The sequence below is a fragment of the Dunckerocampus dactyliophorus genome, chromosome 15 (assembly GCF_027744805.1).
Source record: "Dunckerocampus dactyliophorus isolate RoL2022-P2 chromosome 15, RoL_Ddac_1.1, whole genome shotgun sequence".
Lineage (NCBI taxonomy): Eukaryota > Metazoa > Chordata > Actinopteri > Syngnathiformes > Syngnathidae > Dunckerocampus > Dunckerocampus dactyliophorus.
In genome coordinates, this window is record NC_072833.1 from 13,381,241 (window position 1) to 13,400,000 (window position 18,760).

General features: G+C 44.2%; 3 protein-coding genes across 4 annotated transcripts; 2 read left to right on the forward strand and 1 right to left on the reverse strand.

Annotated features, from left to right (window-relative positions):
* Positions 1-793: 793 nt before the first annotated feature.
* On the forward strand, positions 794-7,000 carry slc7a7 (solute carrier family 7 member 7). The gene is made up of 11 exons (XM_054752843.1): positions 794-915; positions 1,086-1,239; positions 2,216-2,823; positions 4,676-4,801; positions 4,889-5,033; positions 5,376-5,499; positions 5,580-5,683; positions 5,757-5,853; positions 5,936-6,085; positions 6,169-6,352; positions 6,429-7,000. Exons 3-11 carry the CDS (start codon positions 2,331-2,333, stop codon positions 6,500-6,502), a joined length of 1,497 nt encoding a protein of 498 aa, XP_054608818.1. The 5' UTR covers positions 794-915; positions 1,086-1,239; positions 2,216-2,330; the 3' UTR covers positions 6,503-7,000.
* On the reverse strand, positions 6,989-14,538 carry oxa1l (OXA1L mitochondrial inner membrane protein). 2 transcript variants are annotated; one of them, XM_054752842.1, is made up of 11 exons: positions 14,408-14,538; positions 12,468-12,605; positions 12,283-12,399; positions 11,936-12,212; positions 11,711-11,854; positions 11,549-11,634; positions 11,139-11,264; positions 10,960-11,064; positions 10,707-10,869; positions 10,546-10,626; positions 6,989-7,161 (listed from the first exon to the last, which is right to left on the reverse strand). In XM_054752842.1, the coding sequence occupies exons 1-11, from the start codon at positions 14,513-14,515 to the stop codon at positions 7,049-7,051; spliced, it is 1,458 nt and encodes a 485-aa protein (XP_054608817.1). In that variant the 5' UTR covers positions 14,516-14,538; the 3' UTR covers positions 6,989-7,048. The 2 variants fall into 2 exon arrangements, with proteins under 2 accessions (XP_054608817.1, XP_054608816.1); XM_054752841.1 differs by having other exon boundaries at positions 11,139-11,303.
* Positions 14,539-14,559: 21 nt separating this feature from the next.
* Positions 14,560-17,966, forward strand: snapc2 (small nuclear RNA activating complex, polypeptide 2). The gene is made up of 6 exons (XM_054752844.1): positions 14,560-14,891; positions 15,769-15,942; positions 16,020-16,152; positions 16,226-16,618; positions 16,882-16,970; positions 17,060-17,966. Exons 1-6 carry the CDS (start codon positions 14,676-14,678, stop codon positions 17,294-17,296), a joined length of 1,242 nt encoding a protein of 413 aa, XP_054608819.1. The 5' UTR covers positions 14,560-14,675; the 3' UTR covers positions 17,297-17,966.
* The last annotated feature ends 794 nt before the right edge of the window (positions 17,967-18,760 follow it).

Consider the following 18,760-nt stretch of genomic DNA (forward strand, 5'->3'; position numbering starts at 1 on the left):
GCATTTATTTTTTTATGCACGCCAATCTCTTTAGTTTAATGTATTTTCTGTCTATTCATTTGATTTACTTCTAATTTACACACGTTTTTGTCACTATGTGGTAAGCTATCTGAACAAAACATATTGGTTTTGTGTTATAGGTGACAAATTAATGTGATACCTCATAATATACTTTATTAATAATGAAGAGTTGTTTCTTTTACAGTCTGCAGAGAGGCAATTAGACAGTTTGATCCAGGCAGCAACCGGCCCTTGGGCCACACTTTGGAGACCACTGACATAAGCTATTAATTGTTAGATATTTTCTATTCTTTTCTCTCCCTGTTAGAAAATTATGACACAAGTAGTGAACAAGCCTTTCTTCATGACAAAATGTAAGTGTATAATTAGCAGTAATAGACAAGGAGAAGGGGTAGTCTTCACTAAACTCTGCTAATTTCTACTTCTTTGTGCGGGCATATTGAATTGTGCAACTGTAAACATGTTTTTTTTTTTAAATAAGCGCAAACAATTAGCCGTTACATCTATTTATTTTAATTGTGTGTTGTTTTTTTTTACAAAAACACATTTATTTAAGTTTTTGTGCAAAATTGCCATCATAATCATAATGTGCCAAGTAATGATAGTAATAATGATATCTAACTGTGTCGTATGGAACCCATCAAAAATGATAATCTAATTAAAGTCACTCAGGAGACACAATACCAGCTAATTGTGGTTACTCCACCCCCCATACCCCCGGCTGTTAACGCCTTTTCTCCGTAGAGTGCATAAAAAGTCTGAAGTGCAGAAGGAGGAAACTGCAGAGGACGCCGCTCAGCAGCAGAACACAATGAAGACTTGCTGCTGACTTTTCAATTGTGACCTGTAGTGCCATTCTTTTTTTTTTCTTTCTGCAAGGACTAGAAGATAAAGGTGAGCGTATATGGCAGGGGTGTCCAAAGTGTGGCCTGGGGGCCATTTGCGGCCTCTAGAGTTTTTAGATTTAAGATCCTTGGCGTAGAAATGTTTAAAAACTTAAATGCTGACAGTGATAAATGCCAGGAAGGTTTTCATTGATTACTGCTTTATTTTTCTCTGATAAGGAGCCCGGGAGAATCTAACCTTGAGTAAGTGGACTTATCAGCACCTTTTTGGACCTTGCACCCTCCGCCCTTGCCTCCGGCACGGGTTTGATCACATGCGAAGACAATCTACTGTCCTATTCCTGTCCATGTGCTGCTGAGACGGTCTGTTAAGGTAACACCACCTTCTCCTCTTTGCCGGAACTTTCCACAATTGTTGCTGGTCTAGCTAACGCTCCTTCATTGCTGACATCGCAGCTTTATGACTCATGATAAATTCATTCCTGCCGTGTCTCTCCACCATACATTTGGTATGTCCTAAACTCTGAACATACAATTGATGTATTATACAATTATATTAAAAAAAGTTGTATTCATATACAGTGTGGTCTGAAAGTAACAGCTTTTAGTGTACACATACTTTTACTAATTACTATCATTTGTATTAACATCTATTTTTTAAAAATAATATAATTGGTTTATTTACTTTTTATGATTAAAAAGTAATTGAAATCGTTTTTTAAATAATCATTTCAACAGAATGTACTTTTTAAATTAATAAATTCATTATTAATCCAACTTATTTCTGCATAATGTATGTATATTACACAGTATGTCCAGGCTTTAGGCACACAAATGTGGGGAGTCAGCATGACCTAAAACAATTGTTATTAAATGTGCGACTTAAAAAAAAAAGAATTAAATGACCAAACATGATCATTTATGCATATAATATACCTATATTATATGTCCAGACTATAATGTTGTGAGATGGTGGGGAGTCAGTGTGACATTGACCTTTTCAAGGTGGAAAAAAGTATCTGAGTCATCATCATCAAGCTCAATTTATAGGTGGCAGTGGGGATGGGGGCGGGGGGTGTTGTGGATCATGAACTTTGGAAACCATGTGACCAGTCACCATGCTGACTCTTAAATCCTGCGTGGGTGGGTGGGGAGGTGGGCGTTTCAAAATCTTGAGGAAATCATACGTCTTGAGTCGGCGCACCCAACCCCATCCCACCCGCTCTGTCAATAAACGCTGGTACGTCTATATTACCATGCGTGCCACCACATTAGCATCGCGCTTTGGCAACATGTGCATCTCCATGCCAACAACTTCCCTGACACGACCTCTGATGCTGTGTCCACAGATGGCAGGAGATGACCCCAGATAGCCGGAGACGTACTGGCGAGTATTCAGGCTTTGCTGGCTGAGATTCTAACAGGAGCGAGCTTTTCCTGCTAACAAACAAATCGAAAGAAACGATGACGTCCTTCAGTCAGCTTCCCACACAAGAGGCTGCCAACGGCAGCGTCCCTTCCATCAAGACGGAAGAGTCCCAGGAGTCCATGAAGCTGAAGAAGGAGATCTCCCTCCTCAACGGGGTGTGCTTGATCGTGGGTAACATGATTGGCTCGGGCATCTTCGTGTCACCCAAGGGCGTCCTCATTCACAGCGCCTCCTATGGGCTGTCCCTGGTGGTGTGGACTGTTGGTGGCATCTTCTCCGTCTTCGGGGCGCTGTGCTACGCTGAGCTGGGGACCACCATCACCAAGTCAGGGGCTTCCTACGCGTACATCCTGGAGGCCTTCGGGGGCTTCCTGGCCTTCATCCGCCTGTGGACGTCACTGCTCATCATTGAGCCCACCAGCCAGGCCGTCATTGCTATCACCTTCTCCAACTACATGGTGCAGCCCATCTTCCCCACGTGCATTGCGCCGTACGTGGCCAATAGGCTGCTGGCCGCCGCCTGCATATGTAAGTACGCGTCAGCTGCGAGTAGACAGCAGAAGTGAAACGTGATGACGGCATCCATGGTGGATGCAGGAAAGAGGCCAGCAAGCGTCTGCATGACTCCTTGCTCAATCTTTTGTGTGTGTGTGGGTGGGTGGGGAGGGGGGCGGCTAGACAAAAGTCACTGCACGAAATGCCTCATGAATGTTCAACTGACCTTTTAGTGATGCTGCACGCCGTATATTGCCAGGGTAACCGCCATGTTATGGCACAGCACAGGCTCATGCAAGAAGACTATGTTAGTTCAGGAAGTCTCGCGGATAACAGCTTTCATCTGCTGGTCTACATGTATCACACACACACACACACACACACACACACACACACACACACACACACACACACACACAGTGATAAGATGTGATAGCTGCACACTAAAGTCCTTGGCCAGATGAGACTCTGACCTGAAAATCTCCGTCAGGGGGGCGGTGTGATGATATCACGCTTAAAACCACCAAAACATTCAGCTCAATTAAAAATGTAATCAGCCATTTTTTTAATCGGGGAACAGATTGGTTGATGCCGCAAGGGGCCCCCATTGGTGGCAATTCCCCTTTCAAATGGACATGCTTGGATGTGTTGCTAAAACACCCAAGTGTGTCCACGCTGGTCTGACCTTACAAGTATGTGGTCGCCGTGGCAACAACAGACACGCTCTTCTGCTAAATGGAAGCCTTCCGAATGATTTAGACGTATTATTAGAAGATATTTGACGTTGTTCCGAATGACAACCAAAAGCGTTCCCACCAGCATGACTGGGCGGGCTCCAGCTGACGTCCTCTGAAAGCTGACCTTCCAGCCTTCTTCCCTTTCTCTGTAAACACGCCATGCCTTGACTTCTGTTCGGCCGAGGCTCCGTCGTGGCTCTTCCCTGGACAACGTCGGCGTGACGCTTGTTGTCTTTGACCCGCCCCCCTGCTGAGTTTGGACTTGTTATGATGGTGGAGCTGTCGATATAGTGGAAGGTGATAGTGTTGGGATCTCCTTGGTGGAGAAAAGCGTCTGATGATTGTACATCCTGTGCTTTCGCTATCTGCACATTTACGATAAGCACACAACGCTAGATAAGTCCTCCAAACATGTTTTTCAAGAAGAACAAGGATCATGGGCGTGTGTGCGTGGCTGTCAGGGTCGTGGACACAAGCGCTAAAATGAGTCATGAAGTGAGGTATCCACCACGGAGACTGTAAGTGCTGCACTCAGCTGTTTCCTGCTGTGAAAAACAACAGTCTGCTTGAGTCAGCAGCAACACTTCCTTCCACAACACGGAAAGCAGCTCGGCTTGCGGAGCAAATGTCACCATTGACTTCATGTCCCGCAAAGGACAAGGCTGGGATGCATGTAATAGGCTGCATCTTGCAGTCAAATGATTCCAAGGAGTGCAAAACGTGTCTTTTTTTAGAGCCTGCATTGAAAGCACACTCTTCGAAGACGTGGACCATGAAGACAAAACTCCAGAGCGGCTCGATGACACATACGCTCGCCTTTGTATGGGAGTGCACAAATCAAAAGTTGACCTCTGTGGAGATATCTCATCTATTTCTTCCATTGTAGCTTGTCGCAGATCACCGTTTTTGCCCCAATGATCAAATAATATCTGATGCGGGATCCTTCAGAATACCTTTAAACTATATTGAATGCATTGCAAGAGATATTACATGCACACTGATGTTGGACATCTGGCTCTGGTACTCTATCTAGGATGCATTCACCAAGTAGTAGTAGTAGTAGTAGTAGTAGTAGTAGCAGTACCACTGAGCCTGGGGCATCCCCATACAGCGTTGTCTTTAAGAACCAGTCTTTGTCTACCCCGCAGGTTTGCTGACCTTTGTCAACTGTGCCTATGTGAAATGGGGCACAAGGGTGCAGGACTTCTTCACCTATGCCAAAGTCATCGCCCTCATTGCAGTCATCATCACAGGCCTCGTTAAGATCGCTCAAGGTGGCGAGCCACACCTTCTCTAAGCTAACAGATAAGATGGATGAGATCTATTGGCCATCATCAAGACTGCTTTTGTTCTTTTTCTAGGTCACACACAAAACTTTGAGGGCCTTTTCGACGGATCATCTCGGGACCCCGGAGACATCGCCTTGGCGCTCTACTCGGCTTTGTTCTCCTACTCTGGATGGGACACACTCAACTTTGTCACAGAGGAGATCAAGAACCCTGAAAGGTGACTGAGGAATGATGTGTGGCCCAACAGTTTTTGTAAGACCAGGTGTTCATGGGCCTTGATTGACAAAGGTGATGAACCAAGGAGAGCCACTTCCCTCCTAACTTTCATCCACTTGCATATCAGAATGCATGAAACATCCAGAAGCTTTCAAGTGGGATGCCTTGTGGTCATCTGACTTCCAAAAATCGATCAATTTGAGCAAAAAAAGTGAAAAAGGTCATGTGAGGCCATCACAAGCATTTCCTGGAGTTCTCAGGCAGATAAAGCGACTTGTTATCCCAATCCTTGACCACAAGGAATGCTCCATGTAAAAAAGTCCTTCCATGCGGTCCTTTGCAGGAACCTGCCACTGGCCATCGCGATTTCCATGCCCATCGTGACCGTAATCTACATTTTGACCAACGTAGCCTACTACACCATCCTGCCCATGAACGCCATCTTAGACAGCGATGCTGTGGCCGTGGTGAGAGCATCGACTTCACCATCCTTACGTCTTAATCACATGTAGCCTTGGTGGGTAACATCTGCCATGTCCGCCCACAGACGTTTGCAGATCAGGTGTTCGGCGTGATGAACTGGACAATTCCCTTGGCGGTCGCTCTGTCTTGTTTCGGAGGACTCAACGCCTCCATCCTGGCGTCCTCCAGGTGAGTGCAGAGAGAAGGCCATCCTTGTCACGCTTGCATCATCACCATTGCGTGTTTGTGTGTGTGTGGAAAGGCTCTTCTTTGTAGGCTCCAGAGAGGGACACCTGCCCGACTACCTGTGCATGATCCATGTCCACCGCTACACCCCCATCCCTGCCCTGCTCTTCAACGTCAGTGTGCCTTTCTTTTCCATCACTTTGGAAGACATATTTGTTTGTAATGCCACTCCCCCTCCTCCTTCACTGGCTGCAGGGCATCATGGCTCTTATCTACCTGTGTGTGGAGGACGTCTTCAGGCTCATCAACTACTACAGCTTCAGCTACTGGTTCTTTGTGGGCCTGTCCATTCTGGGACAACTGTACCTGCGCTGGAAGCAGCCGAACAGAAAGAGACCGCTGAAGGTGGGGCAGTTAACACCTACGTGGAAACACAGTCCTCTAACAAGCGTCGATAGTTTAACGGCCGTACGCTTTGACTCCTACAGCTTAGCCTGCTGTACCCCATCATTTTCTGCCTCCTCACCATCTTCCTGGTGGTGGTGCCACTCTACAGTGACACCATCAACTCCCTGATTGGCATCGGCATCGCTCTGTCCGGGGTGCCAGTTTACTTCCTGTGCTGCTACACTCCGGCCCACAAGAGGCCATTGTGGTTACGGAGCTTCATCGGTAAGGAAACGCCACATTCCTTTAGTCTTTTTCACCACTTTTTGTTTGCTTCTAAGCCTCCTGATGTGTCTTTCAGCCAAGTCTGGTGTGCTCATTCAGAAGGTGTGCTTCTCCGTTTTAACGGAAATGGACGTGGAACATCTCGACTAGAGCGACTAGGCTGGACCACAACCTACTGGGGTTGCTGAAGTTTCTCACAAGACCTATGCTGGGTTTGAGCAGGACCTGGAAATCTTTCAATTATTACTCTGGTCAAAGTGTTTTGTTTTGTTGTTTTTTTTTTTTACTCAACCTTTTAATGCACTGCAAAACCAACTTTTCTTTCCTCCAGAAGTGTACGTATTTGAGAACTATTTAATTGCTGTGTCAAGTGGCATCACATCTTTTTAATTTTACTAGGAAGGAAAAATATTATGATCTCCGAGTTCTTCCAGCGGAAACAGAAAGCACTGCTGGCCACAGTTTTATTCACAACAAGCCGTAAAGAGACTTAGTTGATAGTCAATCCCACAAGGGTTATTTTTTGTTTCGTTGGTGTCTCTCCAAGAAAAAAATGAGTTTATTATTTATAATAAAATTATGTAACAACTTTTATCCTGTGTGTTGTGTCCCAAATAAAATGACCAAAAAAAAAGGTGATTTGAAACAGGTTTACATTTTAATTTCGCAGTGGCAAGCATTAAATATGTACACAGGTTATCCAAGGAAGTCCTTCCACGGCCTTTCCTTGCTTGAGGCTTTCTTGTCTTTAGCGGCCACTGCAGGAGTTTGCTGCAGAGGATTGTGGGTAAAAGTCTGTCTCAGTGGACCTGGAAAAGAAGCAACCAAATAATGACTCTATTAGTACACCCCGCTAGTCCCAGGTTGGATGCTCTCCTGTCTGCAGAAAAATATTGGTCAATAATGACATAAAAATAAAAAAACATAAGCTCCTCTCACTACAATTACAGTTAATACCAATGAATAATTGAGACAGATGACTTAGTATGCTAATGTTACATCAATCGTGTTCTCTGCAAAGGTCAACAGGTAGCATGAGAAAAACTCACCCAGTATTGCTGAAAAATGAGTGAATGGAGGAGAAGAATTTGGCACAGAAATGATTGAAACGTTTGCTGCCCGTGCTGTTAGCCTTGAGTACTGCACCAGTGACAAGTGGTACCAGCATACCTCCAGGTAAAAGTACATACCCGCTACACCAGTGGTGTATGAAGTGCCATGATGTGCTTCTCTGCATGAAATGGCCACTGGACGGCAAAGTTGGCTTACCCTTACGCATCTCCCAAACTGCCTCAAATGCTTTGAGCGATGATGGCCTTTTTCATGTTTCATTGCCTGTTTACTTTCGCTTTCAAAGTGGGTGCCTTTCCATTCATTCTACACCGAAAGCACATCAACAAATGTCTCCAGAGTCCACACAAAAACGGGGCGGGAAAAAAAACACCAAAAGTTGAAAAAAAGAGCAAAATAATTTATCGAGAAATACCAGTAATTGAAATGTTGATACCAATAACACTAATAATAAAACGGTTTGTCACCTATAAGCTGACATGCAGGGTGTTTTTTCTTCATAGATATCTAACTTCTTAACATATCTATACAGAAACAATCTACACTTATATATTTGCAGGCAAAAAAACAGCTCAAAATGCACATAGAGGTATATAAATGTCAGTTCGTTGACAACTTGCTGCCATGTCTGTTCCAAGGTACGTGTGAGTGGATGTCTGAAGCAGGAGTGGTGAGACATGACAAGAGCTGCTTCACTAACACCTTCTAAAAATAATTTTCGGATGAGAAGAAGAACTTTTGCCTACATCGGTGAGTATCTTTATAAGTCTTGTACGATAAACCACGCCTTTCCGTCACTGCCTACATTGAGTAAGCACGGCAATACATGCCTTTCGATGACGTTTAGGTCGGGTATATGCCACCTGAGCGTTCATACTGCACTTGCATCGCATACATGTTGGATTTATATCCACATACGAATGAGGCTTGAGTTGCATTTGAAAAATTTTGCAGCCGTAAAAAACAAACAAACAACAAAAAAAAAAAAACTGACTTGCGTGGCATAACTATGTTAGCAAAGAACTACACAGTCAACAACTGATGACCTCATAGATTTGGACTTCCGGTTCCTGTTTCCTTGTAATAGCAAGTTAATAGGCTGCTAACAAGGACGTTATGACATTTTGTTTCGAGCACAGTTGAACTCACGCAGTGTATTAATAACACGACAAGACACGTGTTATATTTAGGGCTGCAACTAACAATTATTTTAATAACCGATTAATCAGTCCATTATTTTTTGGATTAATCGATGAATTGGAGTTTCCACCTAATTATTAAGAAATAGAAAATTTGAACTGACAGAGCAAATAAGTGCACAAACACCAGGTTGCCACTTGAATATTCTGTTAAAATAATGTTAAATGTCATATTTGTCTATGCATAATTTTGCTAACAAATTTCAATCTGGCTTTAGAACCCGTCACAGCACAGAATCCACGTTATTGAAAGTACACAATGACATCCTCACAGCCCTCGACGCTAAAAACTCTGTTGTGCTGGTGCTTTTAGACCTTACAGCTGCTTTTGATACTGTGGACCACTCAGTCCTCATCTCCCGCCTACAACACTGTGTTGGCCTACGTGGCTTTGTGCTTAAATGGTTCATGTCATATCTCACCAACAGGACCTTTTCAGAAATGATCAATGACTTCTCTTCTACAACCGCTCCCCTCTCTTCTGGCGCGCCCCAGGGTTCCATCCTTGGGCCTACCTTATTTTCACTACACATGCTACCATTAGGACCAGTCATCTCCAGACACAATATCCATTTCCATTTTTATGCCGATGATGTACAGCTCTACCTACCAGTAATGCTCAGTGACAAGAACACACTAGATCCCCTCCATAGCTGCCTTCATGACATCAAACAATGGCTGTCTCAGAATTTCCTTCATTTAAATGAAAGAAAAACACAGTACATTGTTTTTACCTCCGGTTCATTGGACAGTGAACCCAATTTTAACACCCCTACCTCTTTTTGCTCCTGCTGTTAAAAACCTTGGTGTGTTTTTTTAAACAACAGTCTAAAGTTTGACAAGCAAATTAGTTCTGTGGTCAGAGGAAGTTTCTTCCACCTCAGGCTCCTGGCAAAGGTAAAGCCCTTTTTATCAAGTACAGATCTTGAAAAAGCGATTCATGCTTTCATCAGCTCAAGGCTTGAGCTGGTACAGTCTAGAATCAATTTTAAAGTCCTTTTATTTGTGTTCAAGGCCATTAACGGCCTTGCTCCAGTATACTTTTCTGAGCTTTTAAGTGTCCGTCACCACTCCAGGGCCCTGCGCTGTTCTCAACACACAACATTCGAAGATGAAATACAAAAAATGGGGGGATCGCGCTTTTGCTGCGTTTGCCCCCACACTTTGGAACTCCCTTCCACCTGCGCTAGTCGTCAGTTTTTACATCTCTTTTAAAAACTAATTTATTCAGAATGGCTTATAAAATATGATGATTATATGTATTTTTATTTTGTTGTAGTTGTTTTTATCTTATTTGATCTTACCCTGTTCTCATTTGATTTAAATATATCAGTAAAACAAATGTACACAAAAACACAATCATGATCATTTTCTTCGTCAATTAATCTGAAGCTTGTTGTGTCAATTAATGGAGTAAGCGGTTAGGCCAACGGTGGACCAAATTAATATGACGCAAACACCTACAGTTAGTGGTTGGGTCTGCAACATAACAGAAAAGAGGCAAAAATGCCCATCACTGTTTTCCAAAGTCAAAGCTGATGTGTGTGAATATCTTGTTTTGGCTAAAACACAAAGATAATAGGTCTGCTTTCATGGCTGACTAAGGAAATTAAAAAATATTCACAATTGAGAGGCTGGAATCAGAAGATACTTACATATTTAAATTAAAAAATGATTAATCGATTACCAAAATAGTTGCCGATTAATTGGGTAATCAATTAATTGTTGCAGCTCTAATCATATTGTAGGCTAACCAGAAAATGTACGCAAATTAAGGCGAAGTATGGCCGTAAATTTTCAACGTTACCTGAAAAGCACGTTAACCGGGGCGTACGCTAACCGAGGTTCCACTGTAAAGTAGCTTGTCATTGAGCGAGCTCTCAAACAATGTTAAAAACAACTTAAGAAGAAAATGAAAAGTACCTTTGGCAGCAAGGTCCAGGTGATTTTTGATGCGTCTTTCCCGCTCCTGCAGCTGCTGGGCCAACTGTGCGTCCTTCCATCCTGAAGGGTACACAGTGCAGACGTTAACACCCCCATAAGTCAATTGAGTAGAAGCTCAATGAGATGTTTGGATCACTGACCCTTCTTCATACTGGCAAAGAAGCCGTCGTTCTGTGGCAGAGCCGAGGGCGGGTGTTTGATACGCTCGGGGATCCTCAGCTTGTCTCGGATGAGCGGGTGTCTGAGCAGGGCCACTTGAGCCAGGGAGAAGCAGTTGGAGGTCAGCCAGTAGGTGAACACAGCCTAGCAACACAAGAGAGAGATTGGGATTCATCTTCTGCTCGCACACGCTCAAGTGCAAGGATGATGCAAGAAACGGGAGACAAGACTGACTGTGGGGAAGTTGATGGTGAGTGGGAGAATGACGAAGGGCATTATCCGGAACACGGTCTTCATGGCGCGCAGGTTGGGGTTGTCCACACCAGACTCGGCACCCAGCTAACAGCAATATTTATGTTGATTATTAGATTAATTGACATAACAATCAAATGTTAAATATAATAAGAGCTGACCTCCAGAATGAAGAACATGGTTCCAGTGACGGCTAAGGGCAGGATGTAGAAGGGATCTGCTGCCGTCAGATCCATAAACCACAACATCCCTCCAGTCTGCATGCTGGGCACCGGCAAGTAGGACATCTTCCTCAGCGCGATGAAGAAAGAGATGAAGATGGGTGCCTTCAGAGGGTCAATCGGAGACGTCAAAGACAGGAGCTGACTGAGGGTGTGTTGTCATTCTTTACCGTCGCACAATGTACATGTCACATACGCCAATTGAGGCACGACTTTATGCCCATCATTAACTGAAGGCATTATTTGGTCTGCTGACAAAAATACCACAAGGCAGACCACACTAAGGTGACCATCGATGTACCGGACTACAAATGTAAACACACTCTGAATGCTGGAACTGCAAAACTAACCTGCACCAGAGGAACCAGGAAGCCACGCATGGGGTTAACGTCATGCTTCTTCTGGAACAAGGTCAGGTCGGTGTAGGCTTTGGCGACTGTGAACAACATCATGTGCGTGAGGCCCCAACGCATCAAACACAAGCCAGAGGAAACGCCGCAAAAAATGCTTACATTCAAATTTGTTTCCGCTTTGCTTGGCCTCTGTCATCCTGGTAGTGAGCTTGGTCATCTCTGGCATGACATTGTTCAGTTTGGCCGCCTCCCGCTGGCCCTTCACAATGACTGGAAACACGATTAGACGAGCCACGACTGTTCCTTGAGGACGGCGATAGTTAACAAGCACGGTCAGCTTCACTTCAGTAGCACAGCCACAATGTGTCTTTTCCTGTCACTTACCGACAACAATGGCTCCCCACCAGGGTAGACCCAGATCCATGTGCATGAACTCCAACAAGTTCTGGATCAAACCCACAGGAGTGTGGCCAGCCAGTCCCAGCTCTGCTAGACGGACTTCTGTATTTACAGCCTGCAGGACCTCAACAGCGGCCGGCGCCAAATCAATCGCAGACTCTAATGTGGCCTGTGTCAAAACCGGCGTGGGTTGAACAGAATCCAAGATGGGGGAAGGGGCCAAGTCATCTGCCGTGGCCACGGAAACAGGTTGGAGCGTGATCTGAAAATATCAGTGATATGCAAGTGAGGTTTGACACAATTTCTCACACTTCAGATGTCGTCTACGCCACCTGTTCAGGTATTGCTTGAGGAAGGACAGGGGCGGTTTCAGCTGGGAAGGAGGTAGGGGGGGACGCCACAACTGGGCCTCCCTCAGAAACAGCCAGGCCTGTGCCATCAGTTGGGAACTGGGTAGAAAAAAAACCTTTCACATAAATTGAACTCCCTGGTGACTGGAGTGAGTCTGCAAACTCACCTGGGAGCTGCTGTGTCGGACCGCCACAGCCGTCACACAAAGAAGCCTCCCATGGCGTCGGCGGCCCAGTAGTGACGTGCTGGCGGCCACACTGTTGAAGTCAAACACGGTGTGCAGATGGGACCTTTGTGGCAAGCGCTGTTTGGTGGAAGAATAAGCATCAGCCGGGGGGGTACCTTCGCATCATCAACCAACATGGTCACACAACATACAGTGGCTACTGTAGCAACCCATTGATAAGCCCCTGTTCCACCGCAGTAACTGGGCGTTTGAAAATCCCCACAGAAAAAACAGAAACAATTTAAATAAAACGTTAAAAAAAGGCCTTTGTCAGGTGGACATTGTGAACTGCAGCGTTGCCCTGTTGAACCCAGTCATTACCACACAAACAAGGGCCTTCAGTCATGATGGATGCACCATGCAACATCTCCACATAGACAGCTGCCGTTTGACTTTCCTCCACAACATGAAGCTCCATTGTTCCATTAAAGGAAAAAGCACCTCAGATCACGATGGTGCCCCCTCCACTGTGTCGTGTAGAAAACATCTCAGGTGAGATTTCCTTGTCATGCCAGTAATGTTGGAAGCCATCGGGAGCCATGTTTGGTGCTCTCGTGTAAATGCCACGGCAATTTTGTGGTGTTGGAAGGAGACGAGACCTTGGAAGATGCTTTTTGTTCTTAAAAGCCTTCTCTCACAGATGCTGTATGATGTTTATTGGAATGACATTTGAACAGTTTTTACAATGATATTCCAGTAGTACCTTTCGTTGTCTACGAAATTTATCATTTACTTTGTACATCCACCAGCCTGCAGGGGTGTAGAAATTGTGCCATGGAGGGCTGAGACAATGCAGGTTTTAATGATTAACGACTCCTTCAATTTGAGGGAAGGAGCCCATCAATTCCATCGCCTGCTGCAGAAGCTGGTTGGAGAGAAAATCTGCAGTGCCTCAGCCCTTCATGGCATCTCCATTGACACGTGCTATAACGCACGTCATAGTTATGTCACATAGGTATCTAACAAGTCAATTTGCCATCATTTGTATCAGGGATTTCAAAGACACTTTTAGCACCGTGATTATCATAAGAATTGTCATACTCTTTGATACACGTACTGTCATCTGACACTTATTTTTAACAATATATTCTCAAATAAGACAAATGCGACAGAACCATCATGACAGCGTGTATCCCTGCCAAAAAAATGACAGTGAATCCACATTTTAGCCCAGATTTTGGATTTTAATTTCTGTGGTCTAAAACTTTTGATTAGCTGATGAACAACCTATTTCACTTTATTGGATGTTTGCAATAAATTGCTAACCCAAAAAGATATTTTGTCTCACTCCCATTTCTTCTTTTTGCATTTTGAAGTTCTACTTAGAACCTCCTTAAGATCCAACAGTGCAAAATGTAAATTCTTGCAATTTTTCAACAGGTATCACAATTTTGACCATCTGGGGTGTATGTTGCCTCGAACTGGAGCAGAGCAGTAAAATCGTGGCGTTGCCTGACCCCTGGTGGTCATCGTGATTACAACAGAAAAATCACTGAGAGACGGTTAGTTTATGTTTGCATATCGACGATAATATCAATAAATAAAAACAAATACAAAATAAAACATGAATTCATAGGACTGTGTTTCCAAAAGTGCTTCTGTGAATTTTGATGTAATGTGTAGCATCTCCTGATTGCAAAAACACATACCAACAATGTAGTACCTTGGGACTGAAGAAGTGAGTATCAAACATTTTTATGAAGCCGCTCAATATAACAAAGTGATGGAGAGTTTTGCAAAGGACGCTGCTGTCAAAGTCACACATGGACTACGAACTGCGCAGTGGAGATGCCAGTGGGATAGCAATTTAGCTGCTCAGTGTGTCTTCCATCTGCTTCAGGAATTAAATAAATCTTTGTGAAACGGTAAGAAAAACATACGTGGCAAATGTGAGGAAGAGGATGATTGCCGCCTCTCTGTTGTCCACTCTGTCTGAGGAAACATCTTGCTAAGCTACCCGGAGTTAACCCGCTCCTGATGGCAGCCATCTTGACAGGAAATTACGTAAAGCGAAACAGGGAAGTGAGGTGCCTCATACCGGAAGTGATCCTGTTGGAAGGCTGAGCAGCATCAGCTAGTAGCGGTTTATTTTCAAAGCAATCTTTAATGCAACATAGAATAATTTGAAGCGATTCTCTTGAACTCGATATGAAGCCTCCTCCTCGCACACGTAACAAACCTGATCGCAATCTGACTTCCCAGCCAGCGACGCAGACTGCAAGAAAACGAACCTGCAGCTGGTCTCGGAAGGAGCAGATGATGCTCTTGGACGCCCTAAAGAAACTCAGAAAGGACGGCGCAGCGCTAATTAACATGGACTTCTCAGTGCTCAACAAGGCTGTGCCTTCTCGCTCCGTATCTGAGGTACAGTTCCGAAGCCCCGCTATAATCATATCTGTTTTTTTATTGTGTAAGTAGCGCACACTTTTCATTTAATTGTGTTATCCAACATGAAATGACTGAGAATATTTACTTATCATCTTGGAAAGGCAATGTTTCCGCGTAGCATCTGCGATTTGCTCGTGTATGCCGAGTTGGGAATCACTGGTGTAAGAAATTAGCTCAGGTACGCACCAAACACAAACCAGCAGTGGCAGGTTCAAAATAAAACCATGTAACTATTAACTATAACTAACTTATTGGATGTCAGTACGTTTACATGCATAAAAATGAATTATTGTAAGAATTCGGATGAAAGCAGGTTTTGAAAATGCGTATGAACACCTTAATTAGATCGTCTCCGACTGTTTAGTGATCAGACAATGCGATTGGAAACCAGATCCACTTTGCATTATGTCTGTGTAGATTTGATTATTTGTTTATTTATTTAAAATTAATTCCCATTACGTGCTACCAAAGCAACAACTAGTCTTCCCAAGGTCCATCACACAAGTCAACAATACAACAGAAAACAACACACAAAAAACAAAATGTTAGACACTGGATACCTTGTTTTTTTTTATTAATTGTATTGTATTGTATTGTATTGTATGTACTTTATTTATCCCACAGCGGGGAAATTTACTTGTTACAGCAGCAAGACAAGTAAAAGTAATCCACTCTTAAAATTTTTTAACTCAAGAAGTCTTTTGGATTCAAGTTGAAACGTCTTCTCCAAGGGCTAGTGCCCACAAGACTATTCTTTTCCTGAACTAGAAATCTCGTCACGTTTTAATTTTGCGCGATTGTGACATGACACCCCTAGTGATTTGTGTGTCGAGGTGAACTTGTCCTTTTGTAGATCCAATCTGTGGTGGAGTGTCTTCAGAACAAAGTCATCTCCAACGCCAGCCTCCAGATGAAGATGAGTATGTTGGCAGAGAAGAAGGCGGAAGCGCCCATCGAGATGTGGACGCGCTTGGCCTTCGCTGTGAGCGGAAGCCACAATGAGCCCATTTCTTCTGCTTTCTCTCAGGTGTGGCAGTTAGACAGCTTGCTTTACTTGGATTTTTATGACTTCATGAAATTTCCCCACCCATCTTTGTCACTCAGATGTTGACTGTGGCGTCCACAGAACCTCGCAGCCTCCAGAACTGTGACCCACCCCAGCTTCACACGGCTGTGCACAGTGATCACCTTGTTGGGCGGACTGTCCCTTTAAGACCATTACCTGCACCTGTCAGAGGTGTGAACACGTGTTTACTGAAAGTCTGTTGCCAAAAATGTCATTTTCATGTCTTTTTGTGTGTCCACTGCAGCCCAGGCCAAGACTCCAGCAGCAACCGTGGCTGCAGCCAAAAGACTCGAGCAGATTCCGCCTATAGCGACCACATCCTCTTGCCAACCGACCGTCATCCAGGAGCCGAGCCCCACCCACACCGCCGACCCTCATCCTGCGACTTCACCTGCTTCTGTTGCTAGTCCCACCCCTTCCCAGGCTGGCTCTCCGGTTTCAGCCTCTTCCACATGCCCCTCCACGAGTGCCTCACTCTCGCCGCACACCAGTGCTGCTGTGGTGAACACCGGCAGTCACACTGCCAAAACATCTCCCAGGGTGCTGGGCGTTAAGTGTGTGGTGGACTTTGAGAGGATCTACAACTACTTGAGCTCTGTCCATAAACCGGATAACAAGTATGAGCTCACGGCCATGGGTGAGTACATAGATACAGTGATCACATTGATGTTGATAACCCGTCTAGGTCGACCAACTCAAGTCCCAGTTCATGGTATTCTTTTTCCGAAAAGTTGCCTGCTGAAGTTGATGTCGAAATGCATGGTCGACCGCTTGCCGATATAAAATTTCAGACCCATGCAGGTCTGAGGAGCGTCGACATAAATGGGTTCTACAGTATTTGCACATAGTGTCTCCTTTCAATGAATCACACCACGCGTGTCATTGTCTCGTGTCCCCCAGAGAGCGCCATTGTTTTGGACCTTCTGATGTCCCTCCCAGAGGAGCTCCTCCACCTGGACTGTAAAAGACTGCACCGTCACTTCATCCAGGTATGGATGCTTCTGAGGCGTAACCAAAGGTCCTCCCAGAGTTTGCATTCTTGATTGTAAGCCTACATGGCGGCTTCTCCATCTTTCAGGTGTACCAGACCCTCTCACAACCTGCCGACTCCGAGAAGGCCAAAGAAATATTGCAAGAGCAAAAGACAGGCCTGCAAGAAAGCGAGCAGCCAGAGCCTCAGCAGGAGCACAGCGGGACGTCAAGCCCAAATGAATTATCAGGGAGCAGCGGACAAATGAAAGACCCAAAGCAGATGGGACGCTGCCCTCCACTCAACCCTTTCATGGTTCCACTGGAGTTGTTAAAGCACATGTAGGTTGAGGTCGTGAGTGGTTGTAGCTTTTGTACATAATATAACATGCTCACATTCTTTCACCATTGTTCTGTTCTTTAACGTACGTTTTGCTGACTTTTGTTGAAATAAAATGTCTGACACCAAGAATGCCTAAGTTTGCCACATCATTTGTGACACACATTAACACACTGTACGTATGAATTACACATTACCACAGTTTTTGGCCGTTTTTGTTTTATTCTTTCAGTTGCAGCCTGGGTGGTGTCACGTGAACGTGAGCCCAAATAAAAATGAAATGTAGAAATAATATTAAAAGCGGTAAGTCGTGCCATACGAGTGTAAGTATGTTTGTGGTAGTGGTCACTTAAAACACACAAATGACATGTATGTTGATGTAGCTAACAGAAATAAAAATAAAGACGCTGCAGTGCTGAAACTCAGAGAAGCTGGGGAATTGTAATAACAGAATATGAGTGGCAAATGGAGGGGTTTTGAGATTCAATTTTATTTACAGAAACAACAGATACTGGATATGTGAAATAAAATACTTGCAAAAGGAAACTATTGTCTTCTTTTTTATGGGCACTGCAAGCAGTGTTTCAGTGTTGAAAACCAAGTCCTACATAAGTCGGGATGTACAAAAACCGAGGTACCCCTGTACTATCAGTAGAGAGTACCTGACTTGACAGGTTCAATCTGATGTCAAAATGTGTCGTACGTGTATGCTTTAAATATTACATGTTTTATGATGTGCAATAAACTCGTTTACTGTAAAGACTAATCTACTTTTAATGACCGTGTTTCTATTTTCAGCTCTTGTGTTGAGCAATGCAGGGGCAGAGTTTACCAAAGGGAATGAATCTGGGATTAGATATGTTGGGACACTGTATGACTATGGAATCACATGAAGGAGTCCGGAGTTAAAACAGGCACGTGGATCAGCATGCACTTCTGTATTATGTCCGGCGCGGGCGCCATGATGGTGAACAGAGTCCAGAAAAATTGCATTGTAAACATGTCCTCAGCACACTGCTCAGCCATTAATTGCTCTAATAGACTGTCCAAAAGACCAGATCTGTCATTTTTCAAGTTCCCCAAAAACAAAGACAGGTAAGTGCGATAAAAATGTTATAAATTTATAACATTGGTTGCTGCACATAAACAGGACAGTGGACAAGACTTAAAGTGTATATTGTGTGGGGCTCACGCACAATGTAGCTTTAAGCTAACTTGTTCCTCTGGGTTATTAGTTGAATTAATGACAAGTGAGTGATGCTGATGATTTAGATCAGGGGATCACCCGCGGGCACCAGGTAGCCCCCCACGACCACATGAAGTGCCCGCAAGCCTGCTTTTCATTCAGGTTTTCAGTTAATAATGTGAGAACACTAGAAAGAAAAGTATTCTGAAACATAAAATGTGAGTTGTGGATACCAGCATTTTGTGAATGTTTTGGTAAAACAAGCATATTTGATTTGTTTGGGT